General features: G+C 39.5%; 1 protein-coding gene across 1 annotated transcript in view; it reads right to left on the reverse strand.

Moving 5' to 3' along the window:
* Jmy (junction-mediating and regulatory protein) overlaps positions 1–22931 on the reverse strand; it is a 69712-nt gene that overhangs the window by 35005 nt on the left and 11776 nt on the right. The window contains exon 2 of the mRNA NM_021310.3: positions 7520–7693. Within this exon, the coding sequence (NP_067285.2) occupies positions 7520–7693 (174 nt within the window). The remainder of the gene's footprint in view (positions 1–7519; positions 7694–22931) is intronic.

A 22931-nucleotide genomic window follows, 5' to 3' on the forward strand; every position in this document is an offset into this window, starting at 1 on the left:
ACCCTGTCTTGTAAAACCAAAGACAATGAGTAATTTATTTCCTCACTTACAATAGTTATTCTCTTTTAAATTTCTGTTCCCTTTGTTTTATGTTTTTTGTTTTTTTAAAGGAACTAAGGTCTGGCATATCCCAAATAAGCACTTTATTCTTTTTAGATAAAAATAAACTACCTATGTATTATAAAAGTCACAAACAACAAAGCTGAAAACAAATGAACCATATATCTATATACATAATCCTGCTTTATCATACACAAAAGATTGATTTAAACAGATACATTTAAGCAGATTATAGTGGCCCATGTCTGGTACCCCAGTCCTTGGAAGGATGAGGCACAAGTGGAAGGAATGTTAATAACACTGTTAAGGATTAAAAACCAGGAGTTGGAGTGTTGGTGTATGCCTTTAATCCCAGCAGTCAGGAGGCAGAGACCAGTCTGGTCTACAGGGTAAGGTTCAGGAAAGCTACAGTTTCATAGAGAAACCCTGTCTCAAAAAGGGGGGGGGGGGTTTTAGAGAGATGGCTCAACGGTTAAGAGGACCGGCTGCTCTTCTAGGAGACCCAGATTCAATTCCCAATACCATGTAATTCACAACTATCTGTAACTCCAGTCCCAGGGGATCTGACACCTTCTTCTGGCTTCTGTGGGTGCCAAGCACACACATGGAATACAGATAAACATGCAGGAAAAACACCTTTGCACATTTAAATAAATAAGCAACAAAGAAAAACTAGAAAACAATGGAAAGCAGATAAATGTAACTCATCCATGGCACATCTTAACATAATAATAAAAAAAAACATCAGGTATCAAATCACTGAAATCTAATAATGGATTCCAAAAGTAAAAATAAAACAAGCCATATTCTCTAAGCAATGCAAGAAACAGAATTAACACCTTAACCAACTGAAATTTAACACCCTTACTTTGAGGGAGAATGGAACTTTAAAAATTAAGGACCTAGGATTTAGTTTTATATATGTTGGAATTAATTTTGTAAAGGTCGGGGCCAGAGATATAAACCTGGGCATCAGTAACACAAAGGAAGCATTAATAAAACCATGAGGGTAAATAAGGTCATCTAAGGAACGAACACACACACACACACACACACACACACACACACACACACACACACACACACACGAGACAGCCAGAGCTATTTACACCAAGAGCTTTTTGAACTAAAGGGGGAAATGAATACCAGACATGTAATGAGAAAGCTGTGTATAACCAGTCATAAAATTCAAGTCTTTTCAATATGAATGTTTATTGAGTTTCTCTAAATATAAAAATATGCTATAACAGTAGGTGGATACAGATCAAAACCATAGATAAAATAAATTTCAATTACACAATAGAGTACCAAAGAAATAAAAGTATATAAAATATACTACTGATGTCATCTTTGGGTGACAAATTTTCTACCAGATATTTTCTCCCTGTTCAATAACTGCATTTTCCAAGGGCCAGTGATATAAGTCAGTGGCAGCACTCTTGCCTAGAACTGCGTTCAATCCCTAGCACTTTCAAACAAACAAACAAACAAGTTTCTACTGGGCGTGGTGGTTCAAACAGATTTTTTTCACAAAGTTAAGAGACATAGTTTCATTATTTATTACAAAATCTTTTGCAAATACCTTATTGAATCAACAATACATTTAAATGATCATGGTGTGGCATGCCTGAAATCCCAGGTACAGAGAGAGGCCTTCCTGTCTCAGCCTCCCTCATCTCCTCCTCCTACCTTCTAGTGCTAGTTTTGGTGTCTGCAAATGCTTTTCAGATCCTGTCAATGGGAAGGTTGGAGGTGTCCTTCTTTCTTCTATCTGTGTACCTTTGACTCTGCCTTACTGCAGTGAGGCATCCTCCCAGGCTTGCTCCTATACACCAGAACTAACAGTTGCTTCCTCAATGACAAAATCAAGTCTCCAGCTTTTTCAACTCCAGCCTCATGTTGCAACTCTATCTTCTCCACCAAAACATGCCAATACCAGAATACTAAGTGCCCTATCCTTAGAGGGCTGGATCTAAGTGGGCCATCAAGGCCAATACAAGAAGCAGCATATTAAGCTCCATGGAGTCTTCTCTGTGTTTAACTCAGTAAATCCAGTCCCTTCCCTTTGTGGGGGCTCTTTTTATAGCTGCTTCCTTTAAGGTAGCTTACTCTCTTGCCTTAAGTACCTGCCCTACTAGTTAACTAGTACCTAGTTAACAAATCTTTCTATTGGAATGCTCACTGTTGATTTTCTAGCTTAATATTCTGGTCAAACTGCAACAGATTTTACTATGGAATAGAATTTAATAAACACAACCTAGAATATACAAACTCAAAGCTCCTAGCTCAGAACATTAAGACAAATTATTTCTATCTACACGAATACACGTTGTACCTCTGAGCAACAGACAAAAGGAGGGGATGAACATCTAGAAAACTGGAATTCTGTGCTATGGCTTCTGTGGGAGGAGGTTAAAAGCAGAACAATACCTCCATCATCTGAATGCTGTTGGATTAGTTATGTGTCTGCCTCCGCCTTCACAAACAATATAAACATGCTTTATGCACCACGTTTCCTCCGCTGCTCTGTAGACATTTGAACTTAGCAGCCAATTGCTAGAAAGCTTGGCTAATCATTTTATTATATTTTATTGTACTCAAGGCACTAAGCAACAATCCTCTCGTAACATCTTTTCCTAACTTGGGAAACTTGAAGATGTTACCGCAGCCCTGCTCAGCTGGGTTATGTGCTAAAAACAATGACAGCTCTGTTTGGAATTTCAAGGCTAGAGAGAAAACAGAGCCTGTTTTAACATGGAAAAAGGTATGTGTCAGTTTTGGTAGTCAGCAGGGTAAAACAAATTTATAAATACAAATTGTCTGGCATGAAACTCCTTAAGTACTTCATTGCTAGGATACTGCATTTTGTAAGAAACTATTATGATATCTCTGTGCATTAAGATATTGGGAGAACCTAACTTCGGGTTCCTCAGTGAAACAAATGCCAACACAGATTTGTGAATATACTTATTGATACTGTAAATACAATGTAACTTTTTAGGCAATGGGAATGTTTGTTCAATGATAAGCAATTATCAAGAACTTTTTTAAAAAGCCTTATGTGTTTATTTATATGTATGTGTTTTTCTGTGTGTGTGTGTGTGTGTGTGTGTGTGTGTGTTATGTGTGTGTGCTAAAGTGACAGTGGAGGCCAGAAGAGGGCATTAGATCCTTTGGAGTTGGAGTTAAAGATGGTTGGTTATAAGCCACCCACTATGGGTGCTGGGAACCAAAATTAAGATCCTCTGGAAAAGCAGTAAGTATTCTTAATCATCAACCCATCTCTCCAGCCCAATCAGAGCTTCGTAATACACCAGCCAAGACTGAAATATATAACTGTAAACCAGGAGGCACGTGCCATCCTTGCTACTCAGGATGCCAACAAGGCGGATCCAAAGCTCAAGGCCAGATTGCTCAGTGAGAAAGCTGAGGATGCAAGCCAGAAACAAAGTATGAGTAACATCAAAAGACCCTGGATTTGATTCCCTGCCATATATCTCATAAAAGATTAGTATCCAAATAGGAGATGCCAATTTAAAAAACAACAACAACCTGGCAAAGAACCTAAGGAAACAGGACATATGGCTAATTGGCATATGAAAATTGTTCTATATCCCTAATCATTGGGGAAAGTAAGTCAGACCCACAATGAGGTATCATCTATTTAACTGGATCTTCGCAAAGACAAAAGGTTACAAATACTGGAAAGGAAGTAAAGAAAGAGGTTTTGTACACTGCTGTGGGAACACATTGGTGTTAACTATTATGGTAGCTCCTCAGACAAGTAGAAACAGACCACATAGTCTTCCAAGCTACATCTAGATGCATGCACAAAGGACTTGCCATCAGTATGCTGAGATATGTGTGTCCAATATTAACTCAGCATTATTCACAATAGTGAAAAGATGGGATGAATGTGCGTGCTCATCCACATGACGAATGGACAGAGCCAGCACAGACATGCACAAAGACACATATAAAAATGCCACTCAGCCTGTACTAAGGAGTAGAATGGTACTAACCAGACACACACAAAGACACATATAAAAATGCCACTCAGCCTGTACTAAGGAGTAGAATGTACTAACTCATGTAGAAGGGAGGGACTTGGGGCATAGGGAAGATTTTGGTTAAAGGACACAAAATTTCTTTTAAGACTAAGTTCAAGAGATCGATACAACACGGGAAAATATACTTAACAATATATAATACCCTTTTTAAAAAACCTAACAGCAGATCCTAAGTTGTTCTCACCAAAATCTGACTAATTATTTAAGTTAACTAGTTCAATTTTGCCCTTCTACAGTTTGTAGAATATAAAACACATGACAAATAGTTTTATTAAGTATTAACTTAATAAATATAAATTGTAAAGACACTGTTAAAAGTGATTTTATTCAATATACCAATTGAGACCTCACTACCATAGTTTAACCATGTCTCCTTAGCCCAAAAGGTTCATCTGTTACAAACTTGTTCCCAGAGTGGTGGGTAATGGAAGTTTGGTAAAGCTCTTGAAGAGGGTGTGCCTGGTAAAAGACTCTTCCTTCAGCTCAGGGCCTGACTGACTGCACCATCATCTCCTCACACTTGCACCTCCAATGCTGCCTCCACCTAACACTGTCATACTGATGCTCTCCCCGGAGCTGACACCATGCAAAGACTACTAACTTACCTTTCCTTGGGACTGAAAAGACCCTGCCTTAGACATTTTGTTTCAGTATCAGAAAACAGACCAACATACTGACATACTATAAACATTATTACATCTTCCAATCTATTAATATGCTCCACCTTCCAGTTAGACACCCAAAGCTATAACTCACAGCTTTCATGCTGATTATACACCAAAATTCCATTAAACTTGCATATTTTTCCTAATAACACCTTTAAGATTCCTTTGAATTTTTAACACGACCTTTCTAAGAATACTACGTTTTACTTAACTTTTTCCAGTGTATCTATTATTTGACTGCTGTATTGGTTTACTTCTGGGGAGCCTTCCAGACCAACCCTGACGAAAAGGAGTGAGAAGATGGAAATGCAAACTGGGAGAGGCTCAGGGTCAGGTCTACATAGCGAGCTTCGGGGCAAATAGGAGACATAAACAGAGACCCTGTCTCAAAAAAGAAAAAGGACACACACTGACACACACACAATCTATGTTTGCTGACTTAAAAATAAATTTAGACTAAGTTTCTAACCTATACTGAAATATGTTTTTCATGTAACCAAAGTTTGGTTTCACAGGTTTTTGTCTAAGTTTTGCCTGTTTCCTTTCTTATTCTCAATCTTTTTCCTTTTTAATTTAATCCATCTTTTTGAAACTTGTTTGTTCTGTAATGCTGAGCATACACTCTACCACGGTTTTTTTCTAACAACTTTGGTGAGAAGCTTCAAGAGTTATTTTAGACGCTACTCTAAGAAATGCTTAATGTCATAAAATGTTCCACAAGCCAAGCTTCAGTTTCACCCCTGATGTCTTGTAAAGGGTGCAGAGCAGAGTCAGTCCTCCCAGAGACATCAGTAAGCCTGCCCAAGGTTTAGCAGTGCCCACACAAGGCAATCCTTTTAGAGACGTGCTAACAGCAGTACTAAGGACTAACCAAAACCACTGTAGACTACCGGTTAGAAATGCTTTTATAATGCTATCAACTGAATATAAATCTGTTACCTATACATACAAAAACATAAAAGTAGAATAAATTTCAGCATCCGTAAGAACACAGTAGTTAAATATACATATTGCTACTTTTCCTACTTCGAGACTTGTAAACTGGTAATTATCCCTACACACAATACACATCATACCAATGGGTCAGAGTGAAACGTGTTTCTACCTCTATTTTAGGCAATAATTTATCTTTATAAATTAAGATAAAATAGTTCCAGGAATTATAGTATTAAAGGGGCTAAAATATAAATCCTAGGTTTAATTTAACCATTGTAAAAAAAAATGTTAAAACTTTTGAAATTTTACTGCTATAGCTAGCTTGACTATAATCTTCTATTTAAGTCCCAATTCTCAATTATTGTGCTGGTTAGTTTGATATCAACTTCATACAAAACCAGAGTCATTTTAGAAGGAAGCTCAATTGAGAAATGCCCCCTACTAGATTGTCCTGTGGGTAGGCCTCTTTGATTGATGATAGGACTAGGAGTTGGGGGGTAGGGGGCACACAGCTCACTGTAAACAGTGCTGCCCCTTAGGCTAGTGGTCCTGGGGGTTCTATAAGAAAGCAGGCTGAGCAAGCCATGGGGAACAAGTCAGTAACAGAACCTCTCTATGGCCTCTGCATCAGGTCCTTCCTCCAGATTCCTGCCCAGTTTGAGTTCTATCTTGACTTCAGTGATAGACTATGATGAGGAATTGTAAGCTGGAAAAGCCTTCTCCTGCCCAGGTTGCTTTTGGTCATGGTACTTTATCACAGCAAAAGAAACCCTAAGACAATGATCTTCAGTGAAACTAAAATGTATCATATCTACAAGATACTATGTAATCCTAATAAGCAACTGATTTTAGTTGTGCTTATAACAAATACTTTGCCAAACAATTATACTTACTTTTTAAAAAATGTGTGTATTTTCTAACTTAATATATAAATAAATATAATTTTAAAACTTTGTCTTTGGAATGACACCAATCTACACTGATGACTATTTCAAGCTACAGACAAAGACATAAATGATCCCATTGTGTAATGTGTGTAATAGTTCCACTTACCATAGTCATCTGACACACTATGAACTCAAGAACTGGGTGCAGTGAATTACTAGGAAATACGCCTGTATACAATATATATACACAATATATATATACAATAAGCATTCTTAAGAATCCCAAAGAATAAAACAGTAGAGGTTGAATGGTGTGAGAGGTAACAGCTTGGAACAGCAAGTATAGGGAAATATCATTTTTCCCTTAAAGGAAGTTACTCATGTAAATAAATGTTCCTCCTCCCACTGGTTCCTAAGAAAAATGGAGTGACAGTGACAGTCTACAGCTTTTCTCAAGTGGATACTCAATACTCACCGTGTTGATTAATAGAATCTTAACTCGTCAATCCTGAATTGCAAAGGTGCAACACTGCAACAGTCCAAACTGGTGGGACAACCATGACATCTAGTTCTTTCCTGCCTTTCAGGTTAGAGTCTCAAAATGTCTACAGTTCATTTCTACAAGTTAAGTAAATTCTAATATCCAGTCTTAGGTTTCTGACACCTTTTTAATGAAAGTGCGTATTTATAAATAACTGAGAATTCAGTATTTTTCAAAAGTTTAAGACTATGGCAACTGAGGATCCTAACAAGGACTTTGAAAAGGAAAGACCAAGAATCTGTTTGCATTATTTAAAAAAAAAAAGAAAAACTTTTTTAATTAAAATGTGTGGCTAGCAAGCCTCTGAACTACTAAGCAGAGTGGCTACAGTTTAGGCTTAAAAAAAGAAAAGCAAAATACCTTGATCTGCTGTCTTCGTAGCATGGCCAGTTCTCGCATGTCTCGGAATGGCTGAAGTAAATACTGGTAGAGTTCAGTTGTGGCCTCTGCAAGGCTGCTGTAGGCTTCATCCTCCATCTGATACAAGTCCAAAAGCTCTACCATGCTTTCTATAGTCTTGTGCTTGTCCAAGAGCTGTGAACAAGAAAGATTCAATGCTAAGAAAACTAAATACAGTAACTCATAATAAATACTGTACTTGCTTTTGAGCCAGAATCAAGGAAGTAAACACACAATTTGTATGTCATCACTCCTTTCTATACTTCAAGTGTCTCAATGTACAAGGTCACAACCTAATTCACTAGAGGGAAAGAACTACTACCTGCCTGCCTTTAAATTGACATCTAGTAAATGTTCTTCAATCATATAATGAAACAAAACCAAAGAATACTCTATCATTGTGCTGGTTGATTGCTGACACAAACCTATACCCATCTGGGAAGAAGGAATCTCAACTGCAGACTGCCGTCGGGCTAGCCTATGGGCATTTCTATGGGGCATTTTCTTGATTACTATTTGATGCATGAGGGCCCAGTCAGCTGGGGGTAGTGTCATTCTCAGGTAGTTGAGTAGACGCTGTAGAGAAGTTTCGTGACATCCTCATCCATTTACTGAGTGGGAAAGCAACCGCAGCTATATAAGATCCTATCTCAAAAACTACCTACCAGTACCAGTATGCGACAGACACACACAGACACACACGAAAACCCACTACTACCTCCCAAGCATGAAGACAGAGCTATCAAAAAACTCTTAAAAACTGAACAGAACTAGTATAGTGAGTATTGCTTTTCGTTTTTTGTTTGTTTTACCACAATGAAATTATAAGAACTTGAAAATTCTCAAAATCTATAAGAGACTATAAAGATATGGCTCAGCACGTTTGTACCTTCTAAAGGGCCCAGGTTTGATTCACAGCACCCACATGGTGGCTGAACAACTAACTCCAGTTGACAGGGGGGTCTACACTTCTTCTGGCTTCCAGGGCCCCCAGGCACACACAGTGTACCGCCATACATTCAGGAAAACGCCCACACATAAGATTTTAAAAAGTAACTTTTTTAAATCTGAAAAATAAAGAACATGCTTAGAGATATACTAAAAGAATCACAAGAAATGTAGACAATATTTTAAACTGATAATTTATTGTATGCATGACAATGGTTCAAACTCTACATGCTAAATTGAAACATTTTAATTGGTTGCATTCTCATTATATATGAAAATTATACTACATACTTTTCACTGTTAAACAAGGGGAAAATTCCAAAAAGGGGGAGTGGGGCTGGGTGGGTATGGGGGACTTTTGGTATAGCATTGGAAATGTAAATGAGCTAAATACCTAATAAAAAATGGGGAAAAAAATGAACTGGGAAAAAAAAAAAAAAAAAACAAGGGGAAAATTTACAGTCATGAGACAGGCTGCTACCCTTGACATTTTGTCTGATGGGCAAGTACAGAGAGCTATAACTTTCTGAAGAAACCAAGAACAGAAAAAGTCAGTGTGAGGAGAACTGGATTGCTGTGTTCAAGCACACACATCCCCACCTGCTCCAAAGACAAGTAGGGTCACTCACTGCCTGGGCCTAGAATTTCAAGACCAGCCTGGGCACCTCTTCTCTCAGAAAGAACAAAAATATAAATAAATATGGAAAAAGAAAGGAGGAAAAGAGGAAGGAGAGAGGGGGCAAGGAGGGCTGAAGGGCAAGCAAGCTCATTTTCTGGGAACCAAGAACAGGGTGGGAAAACCTAAACTGAATTGGTGAACTGTTGCCATCTCACTGTAGACAAATTTGAGAGTCCTGGTGCTAGACACCCTGGACCAGGAATGTAGTTCAGTGGTGCAATACTTGTCTTGACATATCCCAAGTCTCAGCCGGGTTCAATGACCTAGTACCACAGAGGAAGAACAAGGCCCTATCCTAACTTTTTTGCGTTACTTTCTGGATGAGAATGATTCTTGTCTTAGTTAAGGTTTTACTGTGAATAGACACCATGACCAACGCAACTCTTACAAGGACGGCATTTAATTTGGGCTGGCTTACAGGTTCATAGGTTCAGTCCATTATCATCAAGATGTCCAGGCAGACATTGTACGGGAGTAACTAAGAGTTTTATATCTATCTGAAGGCCCCTAAGAGACTCGTGGTTAGGAAGGTCACATTGCCCACCCCCACAGTGACACACATTCTCCAACAAGGTCACACCTCCTAATAGTGCCACTCCCTAAGCCCAGCATATTCAAATCACAACAGTTCTCGGGCAAAAATTCCGAAAAATTCCTTCTGCTTCTAGAAGACTAAGTAGCCATTCTGGATCTATCTGATGCATGAGGGCCCAGAATTTCATGTCACTTTCTGTGACATTCTGTTCTTTTTTTTTTTTTTTTCCATTTTTTATTAGGTATTTCGCTCATTTACATTTGCAATGCTATACCAAAAGTCCCCCATAGCCACCCACCCCCTCTCCCCTACCCACCCACTCCCCTTTTATGGCCCTGGCGTTCCCCTGTACTGGGGCATATAAAGTTTGCGTGTCCAATGGGCCTCTCTTTCCAGTGATGGCCGACTAGGCCATCTTTTGATGCATATGCAGCTAGAGTCAAGAGCTCCGGGGTACTGGTTAGTTCATAATGTTGTTCCACCTATAGGGTTGCAGATCCCTTTAGCTTCTTTGGTACTTTCTCTAGCTCCTTCATTGGGGGCCATGTGATCCATCCAATAGCCGACTGTGAGCATCCACTTCTATGTTTGCTAGGCCCAGGCATACTCTGACAAGAGACAGCTATATCAGGGTCCTTTCAGCATAATCTTGCTAGTGTATGCAATGGTGTCAGCATTTGGAAGCTGATTATGGGATGGATCCCCGGATATGCTAGTGTCTACATGGTCCATCCTTTTATCTCAGCTCCAAACTTTGTCTCTGTAACTCCTTCCAAGCTTCTAAGGAGGGGCATAGTGTTCACACTTCAGTCTTCATTTTTCTTGAGTTTCATGTGTTTAGGAAATTGTATCTTATATCTTGGGTATCTTAGGTTTTGGGCTAATATCCACTTATCAGTGAGTACATATTGTGTGAGTTCCTTTGTGAATGTGTTACCTCACTCAGGATGATGCCCTCCAGGTCCATCCATTTGGCTAGGAATTTCATAAATTCATTCTTTTTAATAGCTGAGTAGTACTCCATTGTGTAGATGTACCACATTTTCTGTATCCATTCCTCTGTTGAGGGGCATCTGGGTTCCTTCCAGCTTCTGGCTATTATAAATAAGGCTGCTATGAACATAGTGGAGCATGTGTCCTTCTTACCAGTTGGGGCATCTTCTGGATATATGCCCAGGAGAGGTATTGCTGGATCCTCCGGTAGTAATATGTCCAATTTTCTGAGGAACCGCCAGACTGATTTCCAGAGTGGTTGTACAAGCCTGCAATCCCACCAACAATGGAGGAGTGTTCCTCTTTCTCCACATCCACGCCAGCATCTGCTGTCACCTGAATTTTTGATCTTAGCCATTCTGACTGGTGTGAGGTGGAATCTCAGGGTTGTTTTGATTTGCATTTCCCTGATGATTAAGGATGTTGAGCATTTTTTCAGGTGCTTCTCTGCCATTCGGTATTCCTCAGGTGAGAATTCTTTGTTCAGTTCTGAGCCCCATTTTTTAATGGGGTTATTTGATTTTCTGAAGTCCACCTTCTTGAGTTCTTTATATATGTTGGATATTAGTCCCCTATCTGATTTAGGATAGGTAAAGATCCTTTCCCAATCTGTTGGTGGTCTTTTTGTCTTATTGATGGTGTCTTTTGCCTTGCAGAAACTTTGGAGTTTCATTAGGTCCCATTTGTCAATTCTCGATCTTACAGAGCAAGCCATTGCTGTTCTGTTCAGGAATTTTTCCCCTGTACCCATATCTTCAAGGCTTTTCCCCACTTTCTCCTCTATAAGTTTCAGTGTCTCTGGTTTTATGTGAAGTTCCTTGATCCACTTAGATTTGACCTTAGTACAAGGAGATAAGTATGGATCGATTCGCATTCTTCTACATGATAACAACCAGTTGTGCCAGCACCAATTGTTGAAAATGCTGTCTTTCTTCCACTGGATGGTTTTAGCTCCCTTGTCGAAGATCAAGTGACCATAGGTGTGTGGGTTCATTTCTGGGTCTTCAATTCTATTCCATTGGTCTACTTGTCTGTCTCTATACCAGTACCATGCAGTTTTTATCACAATTGCCCTGTAGTAAAGCTTTAGGTCAGGCATGGTGATTCCACCAGAGGTTCTTTTATCCTTGAGAAGACTTTTTGCTATCCTAGGTTTTTTGTTATTCCAGATGAATTTGCAAATTGCTCCTTCTAATTCGTTGAAGAATTGAGTTGGAATTTTGATGGGGATTGCATTGAATCTGTAGATTGCTTTTGGCAAGATAGCCATTTTTACAATGTTGATCCTGCCAATCCATGAGCATGGGAGATCTTTCCATCTTCTGAGATCTTCTTTAATTTCTTTCTTCAGAGACTTGAAGTTTTTATCATATAGATCTTTTACTTCCTTAGTTAGAGTCACGCCGAGATATTTTATATTATTTGTGACTATTGAGAAGGGTGTTGTTTCCCTAATTTCTTTCTCAGCCTGTTTATTCTTTGTGTAGAGAAAGGCCATTGACTTGTTTGAGTTAATTTTATATCCAGCTACTTCACCGAAGCTGTTTATCAGGTTTAGGAGTTCTCTGGTGGAATTTTTAGGGTCACTTATATATACTATCATATCATCTGCAAAAAGTGATATTTTGACTTCTGTTCTTAACAATAGTAACTATTTTACCAGAACCTAAACTACTGGGGTTTACCAGAACTGTACTTACCTAAAAGAAGAGATACAGATCCAACTCATAACCCCCCTTGCCTTCTGTCACAGGATGAGGGGGGATAAGGTTAAACACTGAGAAGCACTTGACAAGATGAAAACCCAAAGTCACAGCCTGTAAGACTGACACCTCAGTGTTCCATAGAATACTTCCCCACACTTCTTCTAGTACCTTGCCACCATACTAACAGAGGCTCCTATGATAACAAGGAAGAACCAACTGACAAAAGGATACTACATCTTAACAAGCTCTCTAGGGACACTCAACGACTATCAGACAAAATTTTAACCTGATACCTAGAATAACAGTCTTAATTCCTAAGCCACCTTCCTAATGCTGGGATCCTTTAATACAGTTCCTCCTTTTGAGGTGACCCCCCAACCATAAAACTATTTTAGTTGCTATTTCATAAATGTAATTTTGCTATTGTTATAAATTATAAATATCTGATATGCAGGCTATCTGATATGTGACCCCTGTGAAAGGGTCATTTAACCACAAAGGGGTCGCAACTCACAGGTTGAGAACAACTATTCTAGTCAGCTAAACATAAAACTGCACACTAAACACCTATTAACATCATCTTTTCCACTCAGATTATGCCTAGGCTCTTAATACAAAGTCACAAGACACACTAAAAGACAAAATGTAAGAAGAAATGATCCTAACCAGATTCAATAAAAGACAAGATAGATAGTAAAATTAACAAAACAAATTCTACATGACTATAATTAATACTATATACTTAATCGGAGAAAAGAAAATAGGATTAGCTAAATTAATTGCCTGACGTAGACTTCAGTGCAAAGGAAGTTATCAAATACAAAAGAACATTAAATAATGAAAAAACATCCTTAATATGTGTGCATGTGCAAATGGAGCACCAAAATTCAAGACAAATGCAGCCTGCAGGAGAGAGACATGGAATCTACTGTTAAAGAGGAGACTCCAGGACCCAATAAGAAAACATGAACCAACGGTACATCTATCAGCTGGATATAACCACATCTATCTATCTACCAACCACGCTGGTAACTGCAGCAGAACACATTCGGCATTCTCAAGCTCACACATCCAACAAGGCAGACATCTGTGTCATACAAACATGACAAATTTAAGATTAGAAAGCTTATCAGATATGCTCTCAAACTCTAATAAAATTAAATTAGAAATCATTAGCAGAAGGACTACCAGATCTTGTAAATACTTAGATATAAACCAAGTTAATTCTAAATAAGGCATGAGTTAAAGAAAAAGTCTTTAAAAAAAAAATCATGCTGGGGAAGTTTAGAGAAGTGGTTCAGCATATTACTCTTGCACAGAACCCAAATTCATTTCCCAGTACCCATGTTGGATGGCACAATTGCCCAGAACCCCACCTTGAGGGGTAACCAACTTCTGAGCTCCTTAGGCAAGTGCACTCACATGTACATACTTACACACTGGCATAAGTGAATTCTCATAATTGAAATTAAAATCTTAAAAAAAAAAAACCAGTAAGTGAAAATACAACATCAGACTTTTAGACATACAGAAAAGCAATACTTAAGGGGGGAAATATGTAACATTGGAAACAAATATTTTAAATTATATAAAAATAAAAAAAGAAGGTCTGGAGATGGCTCAGCAGTTAAGAGCACCAACGGCTCTTCCAGTGGTCATGAATTTAATTCCCAGGAACCACTCATTGGCTCACAACCATCTATAATAGGATCTGATGCCCTCTTCTGGTGTGTCAGCAACAGTGTACTTAAAATAAATAAATCGCCAGGAGTGGTGTCGCACACCTTTAATCCCAGCACTTGGGGGGCAGAGGCAGGCGGATTTCTGAGTTCGAGGCCAGCCTGGTCTACAGAGTGAGTTCCAGGACAGCCAGGGCTACACAGAGAAACCCTTTCTCGAAAAACCAAAAAGTAAAATAAATAAACAAACAAACAAATAAATCGTTTTAAAACACACACAGGAAAAGATCAAATTAAACCTACAGTAAGCAGAAGAAATGAAAACAAAAAAGAGGGGTCATGAAATTGCTCAGTGGGTAGGGCATGTAACCTCAGGGAATTGCCAAAAGGAGAGAACCCCTCCCCTACTCCAAAACACACACACACACACACACACACACACACTCCCTACCTAAACATTTAAAAGTCAAACTGCCAGGCACAGTAACAGGAAGAGTCTGTTGACAGCCTACTCTTCAGAGTTCCAAGCCAGCTAGAATGACAGAGAGACCTTGTCTAAAATTTAAAAGGTAGTTTTAAAACTAATGATATCAATAAAATAGAAATCACTTTTATTTAAGTGATTTAATAGAAATCGCCTTTTATTTAAGATTTAAGGCGATTCTATGAAAATAATAAAACTATTAGGCCAGTGGTGGTGGCACACGCCTTTAATCCCAGCACTTGGGGGGCAGAGGCAGGCGGATTTCTGAGTTCGAGGCCAGCCTGGTCTACAAAGTGAATTCCAGGACAGCCAGGGCTACACAGAGAAAACCTGTCTCAAAAAAAAAAAAAAAAAAAAAAAAAAAAGGAAGAAGAAAATAAAACTGTTAACAAGAGTTAATGAAAGGTTAACAAAGAGAAGACATAAATACTAACATCATTAGTTAAAGAGGATTTATCCTTTACTGGTCCTGATCTACATCAGGTTCTGGACAGCAAACAGCAAAAACACATTTAAAAAAGATGGTTTTGGGGGTAAAGATCTATATAGGCAGCATGAAATTATTCTAAAGTGCTACAGCTACACAAACAGCTGAAGAAGAGTTCTGGTATTCTTGCTGCAGGACTCAGAATTGTTATATACAATTGGAAGGTGTGAATTCAATAGAATGAAAAATAGACGCAAGTCTCCAACAAAAAAAGAAAAAGAAAAAGACTAGTGTTGACTATTCATAGCATACTCAGAATACCTGATTGCTTTGTCCAACAAACATTTCAACCACACTACATTGCAACAGACTTCTCAGATTGTATGGGACAAAAATGCCCCTTATATGACATATGGATGCCATTTCTTCCTTCAATGAACTTGTTTGAAGTCTACTGGAGAAATACATTAATCAAACTCAGAAAATGTAAAATTGCAATGTGAACACCCTGTGAAAGAGGTTCATCACTTGCAAATAAACTTGCAGATTCATGCACCAGGAAGGCCATAAGGGATTCTTTGCACAAAAGGAAGCAAGCTGTTCCTTTCAAATATCCCAGGTTTCAAAGAATCAGCAAGGAATTATTTCCACACACACAGATCTTAGCCTTGGTGTAATATCACACCCACAATCCTAGCACTTGGAAAGCATTATGTACTAAGATGTAATTCAAGGGCATCATGGCTACAGAGTGAGTTCCAGGCTAGCTTGGGCTACCCAGTCATACAAACAACAAGAACAATAAAAAACAAACAAACAAACACCTCTAACAACAATCTTAACCTTTGTGTGAACATACACAAAGAGGAGTGGGATTACATCAAAAGTACACAGTTGGCAAGCCGCATTAAAAGACTGGAAGGTTTACATAAAATTAGTAAACTGGAGAGGATGGGGGAGCACACTAAGAGATCCAAGAAGTACTAGCCGGCCATGATGGTCCAGAGTTACAAGACTAGGAAGAGACAGGTTAGTTCACAGGCTCCTTGTACTGTCAATGAAGTTGTTGGTGACTGTTAGAAATTTATTTAGATACAAATTTTAAATATAAATTTGGAACTGGAGAGATAGCTAGCTGCCTCTATTCTCATCACCCCATGGCAGCTCAGAACCATTTGTAACCAGTTCCAAAGGATCTGGTGCCCTCTTCTGGTCTCCAAGGGCATCAGGCACAAAAGAGGTGCACAAACATGCAGAAAAAACACACACATCTTTTTCTTTTTCTTTTTCTTTTTTTTTTTTGGTTTTTTTCGAGACAGGGTTCCTCTGTATAGTCCTGGCCGTCCTGGAACTCACTTTGTAGACCAGGCTGGCCTCAGAAATCCGCCTGCCTCTGCCTCCCAAGTGCTGGGATTAAAGGCAAGCGCCACCACGCTGGGCACACATACACATCTTATAAAACAATAGAATTTGGTGATAGACTGGACTTTAATGTATTAGCATTAAGGATGGACTACTAGATTTCTGACAACTCAGTTTCTGATGTATACTAAGACTAAAGACAGGAACAAATAACAGTATTTTTAGCCAGGTGGTATGGTACATACCTTTTAATCCCAGCACTCACCAGGCAAAAGAAAGCAGATATCTGTGTTTGGAGCCACCCTGACTACATAGAGAACCCTGTATCAAGAAGGAGGGAAGAGGAGAAGGAAGAGGAGAACTAAGGATGACAACTAGGTTTCTGACTATTAGGTTTCTCAGGTTTGCTGAGCCTGGAACAAACAGCAATGCTTTCGTAGGAGCAGAGAGATCACAGATGGAAGGCAATGCTTCAAAACGGTGGAGTAAGTGCTGAGATCCGATCTGTTGCTTTGTACTGGAATGTACTCTAAATTCTGTACTCTAGGAGAAGGTTCTCACATGTATAAGCTTTTGTTGTGCAAACCTTGATTCTTGATTTAAAACTTTGGTTAAATAAAATTGACTACAACCAATTAGTGGAGGGATTAGAGATAGGTAGGTTTTATGTTGCCTGAGTGAGTGGAGAGACGAGAGACCAGGTGGAGAAGGAGGAAGAATGAGAAGAGAGGAAGAAGCTGCCATGAGGGGAGATGAGCCATGAGCATGTGGCCAGAATAAACAGCAAGTATTTGGGTACACCACTGAGGAGGCAGCCAGGCCAGCAGTTAGAAATATAGACTAGCGGTTACCCCCAGTAATTGTCAAAGCCAAGTAAAATAACCATTGCCTGAGTCTCATTTATTTATAAACTAGTGGGGGATAAGCTAAAGTTGGTGTATTACAGAAAAGTCTTGTAGGGGTTACAAATGTTCGAGGTAGTCCTCACACTATCAGAAAGACTAATTGAAACAATCTAACAGGCTTATGAAAAATACTGACAGTAAAGGACAGTAAATGTTTTAAGTTCTCAACCCTAATACTGCAACTCCTTTAATACAGTTAGTTCCTCCTGTTGTAGTAACTCTGACCATGAAGAATGGAAACACTGTAGGGCTGGAGAGATGGCTCTGCATTTAAGAGCACTGACTGCTCTCCCAGAGGTCCTGAGTTCAATTCCCAGGAACCACATGGTGGCTCACAACCATCTGTAATGGGGATCCGATGCCCTCTTCTGGTGTGTCTCAAGACAGCAAGTGTACTCACATATGTCAAATAAATAAATACATCTTTTAAAAAAATTTATTTTGTTGTGAGAGCACTGAGACAGGCATGCTACAGGGTCACGTGTTCGACTATACTCATAGTGGATAGCCAGAAGCTAGAAATCACCCAGATGACCTACAGTGGAAGAATGGATACAGAAAATGTGGTTCAGTTACACAATGGAATACTATTCAGCTATTAAAGAACTAGGATATCATGAATTTTGCAGGCAAATGGTTGGAAGTAGAAAATATCATCTTGAGTGAGGTAACTCAAACCCAAAAGGGCATACATGGTGTGTACTCTAAATTAGTCAAAAAAGTTCAGAATACTCAGGATACAATCAAAAAGGTCAACAAGCTGAAGGGCCAAAGTGAGGATGCCTCAATCCCACTTGGGAGGGAGAAGAAAGCAATGGGGGTCAGGGAGCCACAGAGGGAGGGAAGGACCTGAGTGGGAGAGGGGACAGAGAGGGGAAAGGAGGAACATGATCAGGTATTGCGGGGAGGGGGATCAGGAGTGAAGCCCTGAGGGCTAGCAGAAAGAATGGAAACAGGCAAGGGGGGGTGTCAGGAGGGGGTGTGTCTAGAATGTACCAGAGACTTTCGTAAGAGACACTCAGGACTCAAAGGGAGGGACCTTGGATGAAATGCCCAACAGTGGGGAGAGGGAACTTGTAGAGTCCATCTCCCGCAGGAAGACAGGGCATCAAGTAGAGGGATGAGGTTGCCATCTCACAGTTAAAAACTGACCCAAAATTGTTCCTGTCTAAAAGAACTTCAGGGACGAAAACGGAGAAGAGATTGAGGGAAAGAAGGTCCAATGACAGGCCCAACTTGGGATCCATCTGAAAGGGAGGCTCCAAGGCCTGGCACTATTACTGATGCTATGGATGGAGCCTAGCATGGCTGCCCTCTGAGAGGCCCAACAAGAACTAAGAGTCAGATGCAGATACTTACACCCAACCAAAGGACAAAAGCCAGGGACCCCTATGGTTGAATTAGGTAGGTTGAAGACTTACCATAAACATGGAACTGTCATTTCATTAGAAAGAAAAAAACATTTTACCACCCTGGCCCCCCAAAATTCTAGGTAGCATTCAACGGTAGTGAGAAAAGAAAAACAGAGTTCAGCTGGGTCAGTAGGTATTAATAAAATCAAAAAGGAGAAAAAACAGGGTAGGGTTTTCTGTTTTTGGTCGGCATTTGCTTTAAATGATTATCATGGAAAGAAATTTAACCGTGGCTCAAAAATCCAGAATCTTGCAGAGCTTCAGTTCCCAGCAGCACAGGGTCACTCACAACCATCTCTAACTCCAGTTCCAGGACACTAGGGACACCTTCTTCTGGCCTCTACAAGTACCAGGCAAATAAGTTGTGTACAGACATATACATGCTGTCTAAACACCTGCACAAAAGCACAAAGTTTGACTACCGGCACCACAAAAATAACTAAAGAACAATGGAACAGGGTTAGGTGTGGTAGTACACTCCCTTAATCCCAGCACTTGGGAGGCAGCAGGCTGATCTGTGAGCTCAAGGCCAGCCTGGTCTACCTAGTGAGGTCCAGGACAGTCAGGGCTGTTAGAAACCCTGGGTGTTTAAAAAATAGAGAGAATGGAATCTCAGAACATAGTATTTGTAAGAGTCATAACCACTTTTAAAATGTTAGCCGGGCAGTGGTGACGCACACCTTTAATCCCAGCACTTGGGAGGCAGAGGTGGGCGGATTTCTGAGCTCAAGGCCAGCCTGGTCTACAGAGTTATTTCCAGGACAGCCATGGCTACACATAAAAACCCTGTCTCAAAAAACCAAAAAAAGAAGAAAATGCAGATAGTTAGTGTGACAAAGGCCCATAATTCCTGAACCTCCTTTCTCTCTTCCCCTTTGCAGTTAGCCAATTCTGTGAAGTCCAACTCTCACCAGTGGGATGAGACAGTCATCATACCTAGATCAGTGATAAAAGATGGGAAGCCACCATAACCAAGCCAGTTAGCTCAATGCTCACTATTCCAGTTTGGGATGACACATACACATCATTTTTAATAAAAATAAGTCACTGCATGTGTTCCTTTGATTGTGCTGGCTTTGCTTTGTGCTCCTTCCGGCAACACAGACACAAAGGGCCTGCGGGGGGGGGGGGGGGTCCTAAACAGGCACATCCCTACAGAAAACAATTGTACCTTACAGATAAACTTTACTTGTAAATATTTCAACAAATAGACACAGAAAAGATGAGCACTTGCTTAGCATGCAAGCGTCGCCAGCACCACATAAAGTAGGTGTGGCTGCACATGCCAGGAACCTTTAATACCCAGGAGGTAGAGTCAGGAGAGCAGTTCCAGGTCATCTTACTTATGGAGTTTGAGGTCAACCTAAGCTATGAGACCTTGTCTTAAAACTGTTTTAATCTATAAATCAAAATCTACTCAATAGAGTATTGTATAGTTACTAAGAAACTATAGCTTGTTATGGGAGAAAGAATATATGAAGTAGGATAGATAAGGTTCTAAGATCTGGGTAACTATCTGAAAGAAGAGACTCCTATGAGGTTGCCTCCAAGAGAAGGAACTGAACAGACTGAAGAATGGGAAATGAAGATGGGTTTTATAGTCATATTTTTAAAAAATCAGCCATCAAACAAATATGTATGTGGGAGGGTAGGGGGCAGGGGATGGCTTCTTGCTAAGCCAGGGTTCTACTATGTAGCCCAGACTGACCTTGAACTCAACTCCTCCTGTTTCAATTTTTTGGGTTCCAGAATTACAGATATACACTACTACATCCACTGTATAGGTCGTAAATAAGGTTTTGTAGACATTCCTTCTTCACTTACCAAAGGAATTCTAACTTACAAAAAGCAGGGAAGGGGGGAGGGTTAACTAAATCATCTCTTCACCACAATATCCAAAACTATGTACACCTTTCCCAAGGGATGAGGCATAATAGTCTAAAAATGATACATGCCTCTCTTCTTCCTGTGTCCTGACTTTTCCAAAGTGGCAAAGTCAGGTATAGATTTGTCTCTATTTAACAACCCATGTGACACTGAGGTGATGAAAGCAGTATCTCCTACAGCGGACATGATTGATTAGTTTATCATTGAGCTCTCCTCAGATCCCAGCAGTGTTCTAACTTGAGGTCAGAGTGCCCCCCTTCAATGTGGCTCACCACTCGCAAAGCATGTTGTAGGCTACAGATCAAAAACAATGAAAACAGGAAGGATGGGGGGGGGACCTAAATTTTTAATCATAAGCTTTTCTTTTTTTTACCTTTAAAAGGCAATAAATCCTTGCAAGAAAAAGTACATACATGAACCTTATCTTTAATTCTACTTGAAAATGAAACACTTTATTTACAATGATTAAACAAGTTTCACAAACAGCAAAATAATTAAAAAAAAAAAAAAAAGAATGGAAGCGACATCTCTAAACAACGCTCTTCCCAGTCATTCCCAGGAAGTCACTCAAGTGGTGTACAATAATTCAAGGTTACAAAACCTCAGATACTAAAGTGGCTTGAGTTAGGCTTCCAACAGCTGTAGATACTATATTCTGCCAAAATAAAAACATCAAATGACTATATGCTTATTAGTTTATAAGTTTCACAGATGTGTGCAACTGGGGTAGAAATGTTTTCAAATATTAAAATACTTATCTAGTATTTCCAACATGCCTCTTATTCTCCAACAGAGCAGTACTCAACTATGCAGCAACTGAACTTAATACTCTTGCAGCATGTCTTGCAGGGTATCTCACCTAACAATACTAATTTATTAATCTGACTTTGCTATAAAGTTGCATATTTTCCAACACCAGATTACTTTAAGAGCAATGATAACTTATTAATTTCAGTTATTCTATTTTAATCTAAGTAATGTGAAAATAATATTAAAATAAATGAAATGTACTTAAGATTACCATTTACTCAACCGACTTTAAATTGTCTCCTGTAATCCATGAAAAGGGAATTTAATATGGACTGGCATAGGGGTGTGTCACCGCATGGGGAAGGGTTGCCAAAAGAAAGGGGAGAGAGACAATCACTATCCTGAAAAAGTTCAGAGAATGAACAAACTGTACTTTGGACATGCCCTGGTTATGAACTGTGAAGTGTACAGGATCCATAAGTAACACAGAAGTAGAAAGAAATGATGACAGGTGGTTAGGACTGAGGCTGTTAGAGAAGAACAGCACACGTAAAATGTGAGAAGAAGTCTCTACACGAGGATGATGCATGCTTGACCATCTGAGAGCAATCTGAGACACTAAGAATGCAGATGTACCCAGATGTAAAGCATCCCTGCAAAGTATCTGCCAAGGGCCCAAGACCAATCAGCACAGCACAAGCAGTGACAGAAGGGTATATGAAGAAGCAAGGACATGGAAAGTAAAGTTCTGTATTATTTCTACTTCAAGATCTGACAGAGATTGCTGGAGAGCACTGTCAATTATCCCAAGGACCCCTAGCACCAGCCACAGTTCAAAACTATCTATGTCTCTAACTCCAGTCCTAAGGTATTTAATATTCTCTTCTGGCCTCCACAGGCATTGCACGGACATGGAGTACAGACATACATGCAGGCTGAACACATATACACATAATATATACAAAGGGTTTTTTTGTTTCTTTTTTGTTTTAAACTCTTGACAAAGCTCTTCTGCACTTTTAGGGAATTATTTTGCAAACATAAAAACATGAAGTAAAGATTTACTAAGCATTGCATATAACAACTAAGCCTGCCGGGCGGTGGTGGTGCACGCCTTTAATCCCAGCACTTGGGAGGCAGAGGGAAGCAGATTTCTGAGTTTGAGGCCAGCCTGGTCTACAGAGTGAGTTCCAGGACAGCCAAGACTATACAGAGAAACCCTGTCTCAAAAAAACAAACAAACAAACAAACAAAGAAAAAAACAAAAACAAAAATAAAACCCTGTCTCAAAAAAAAAAAAAAAACCAAAAAACAAACAAACAAAAAAACCCCTAAGCCTAATAAGTAAAACAAGTGTGTGTGTGTGTGTGTGTGTGCGCGCGCGCGCGCGCACATGTGTTACTGAGGATAGAATGTACGGCCCTGTTTACACAACCTAGGCAAACACTCCATTACCTGTATTTCCCACCCTTCTTTTCCTTGTACCATACAGCTCAGGCTCACCTTGAACTAAGTATCCAAACATGACCTTGAACTTCTTCCAATCCTGTCTCTACTTCCCAAATGCTAGGCTTCTAAACTGAGGACTTTCTGGATGGGAGACAAA

Source organism: Mus musculus, chromosome 13 (genome assembly GCF_000001635.26).
Source record: "Mus musculus strain C57BL/6J chromosome 13, GRCm38.p6 C57BL/6J".
Lineage (NCBI taxonomy): Eukaryota > Metazoa > Chordata > Mammalia > Rodentia > Muridae > Mus > Mus musculus.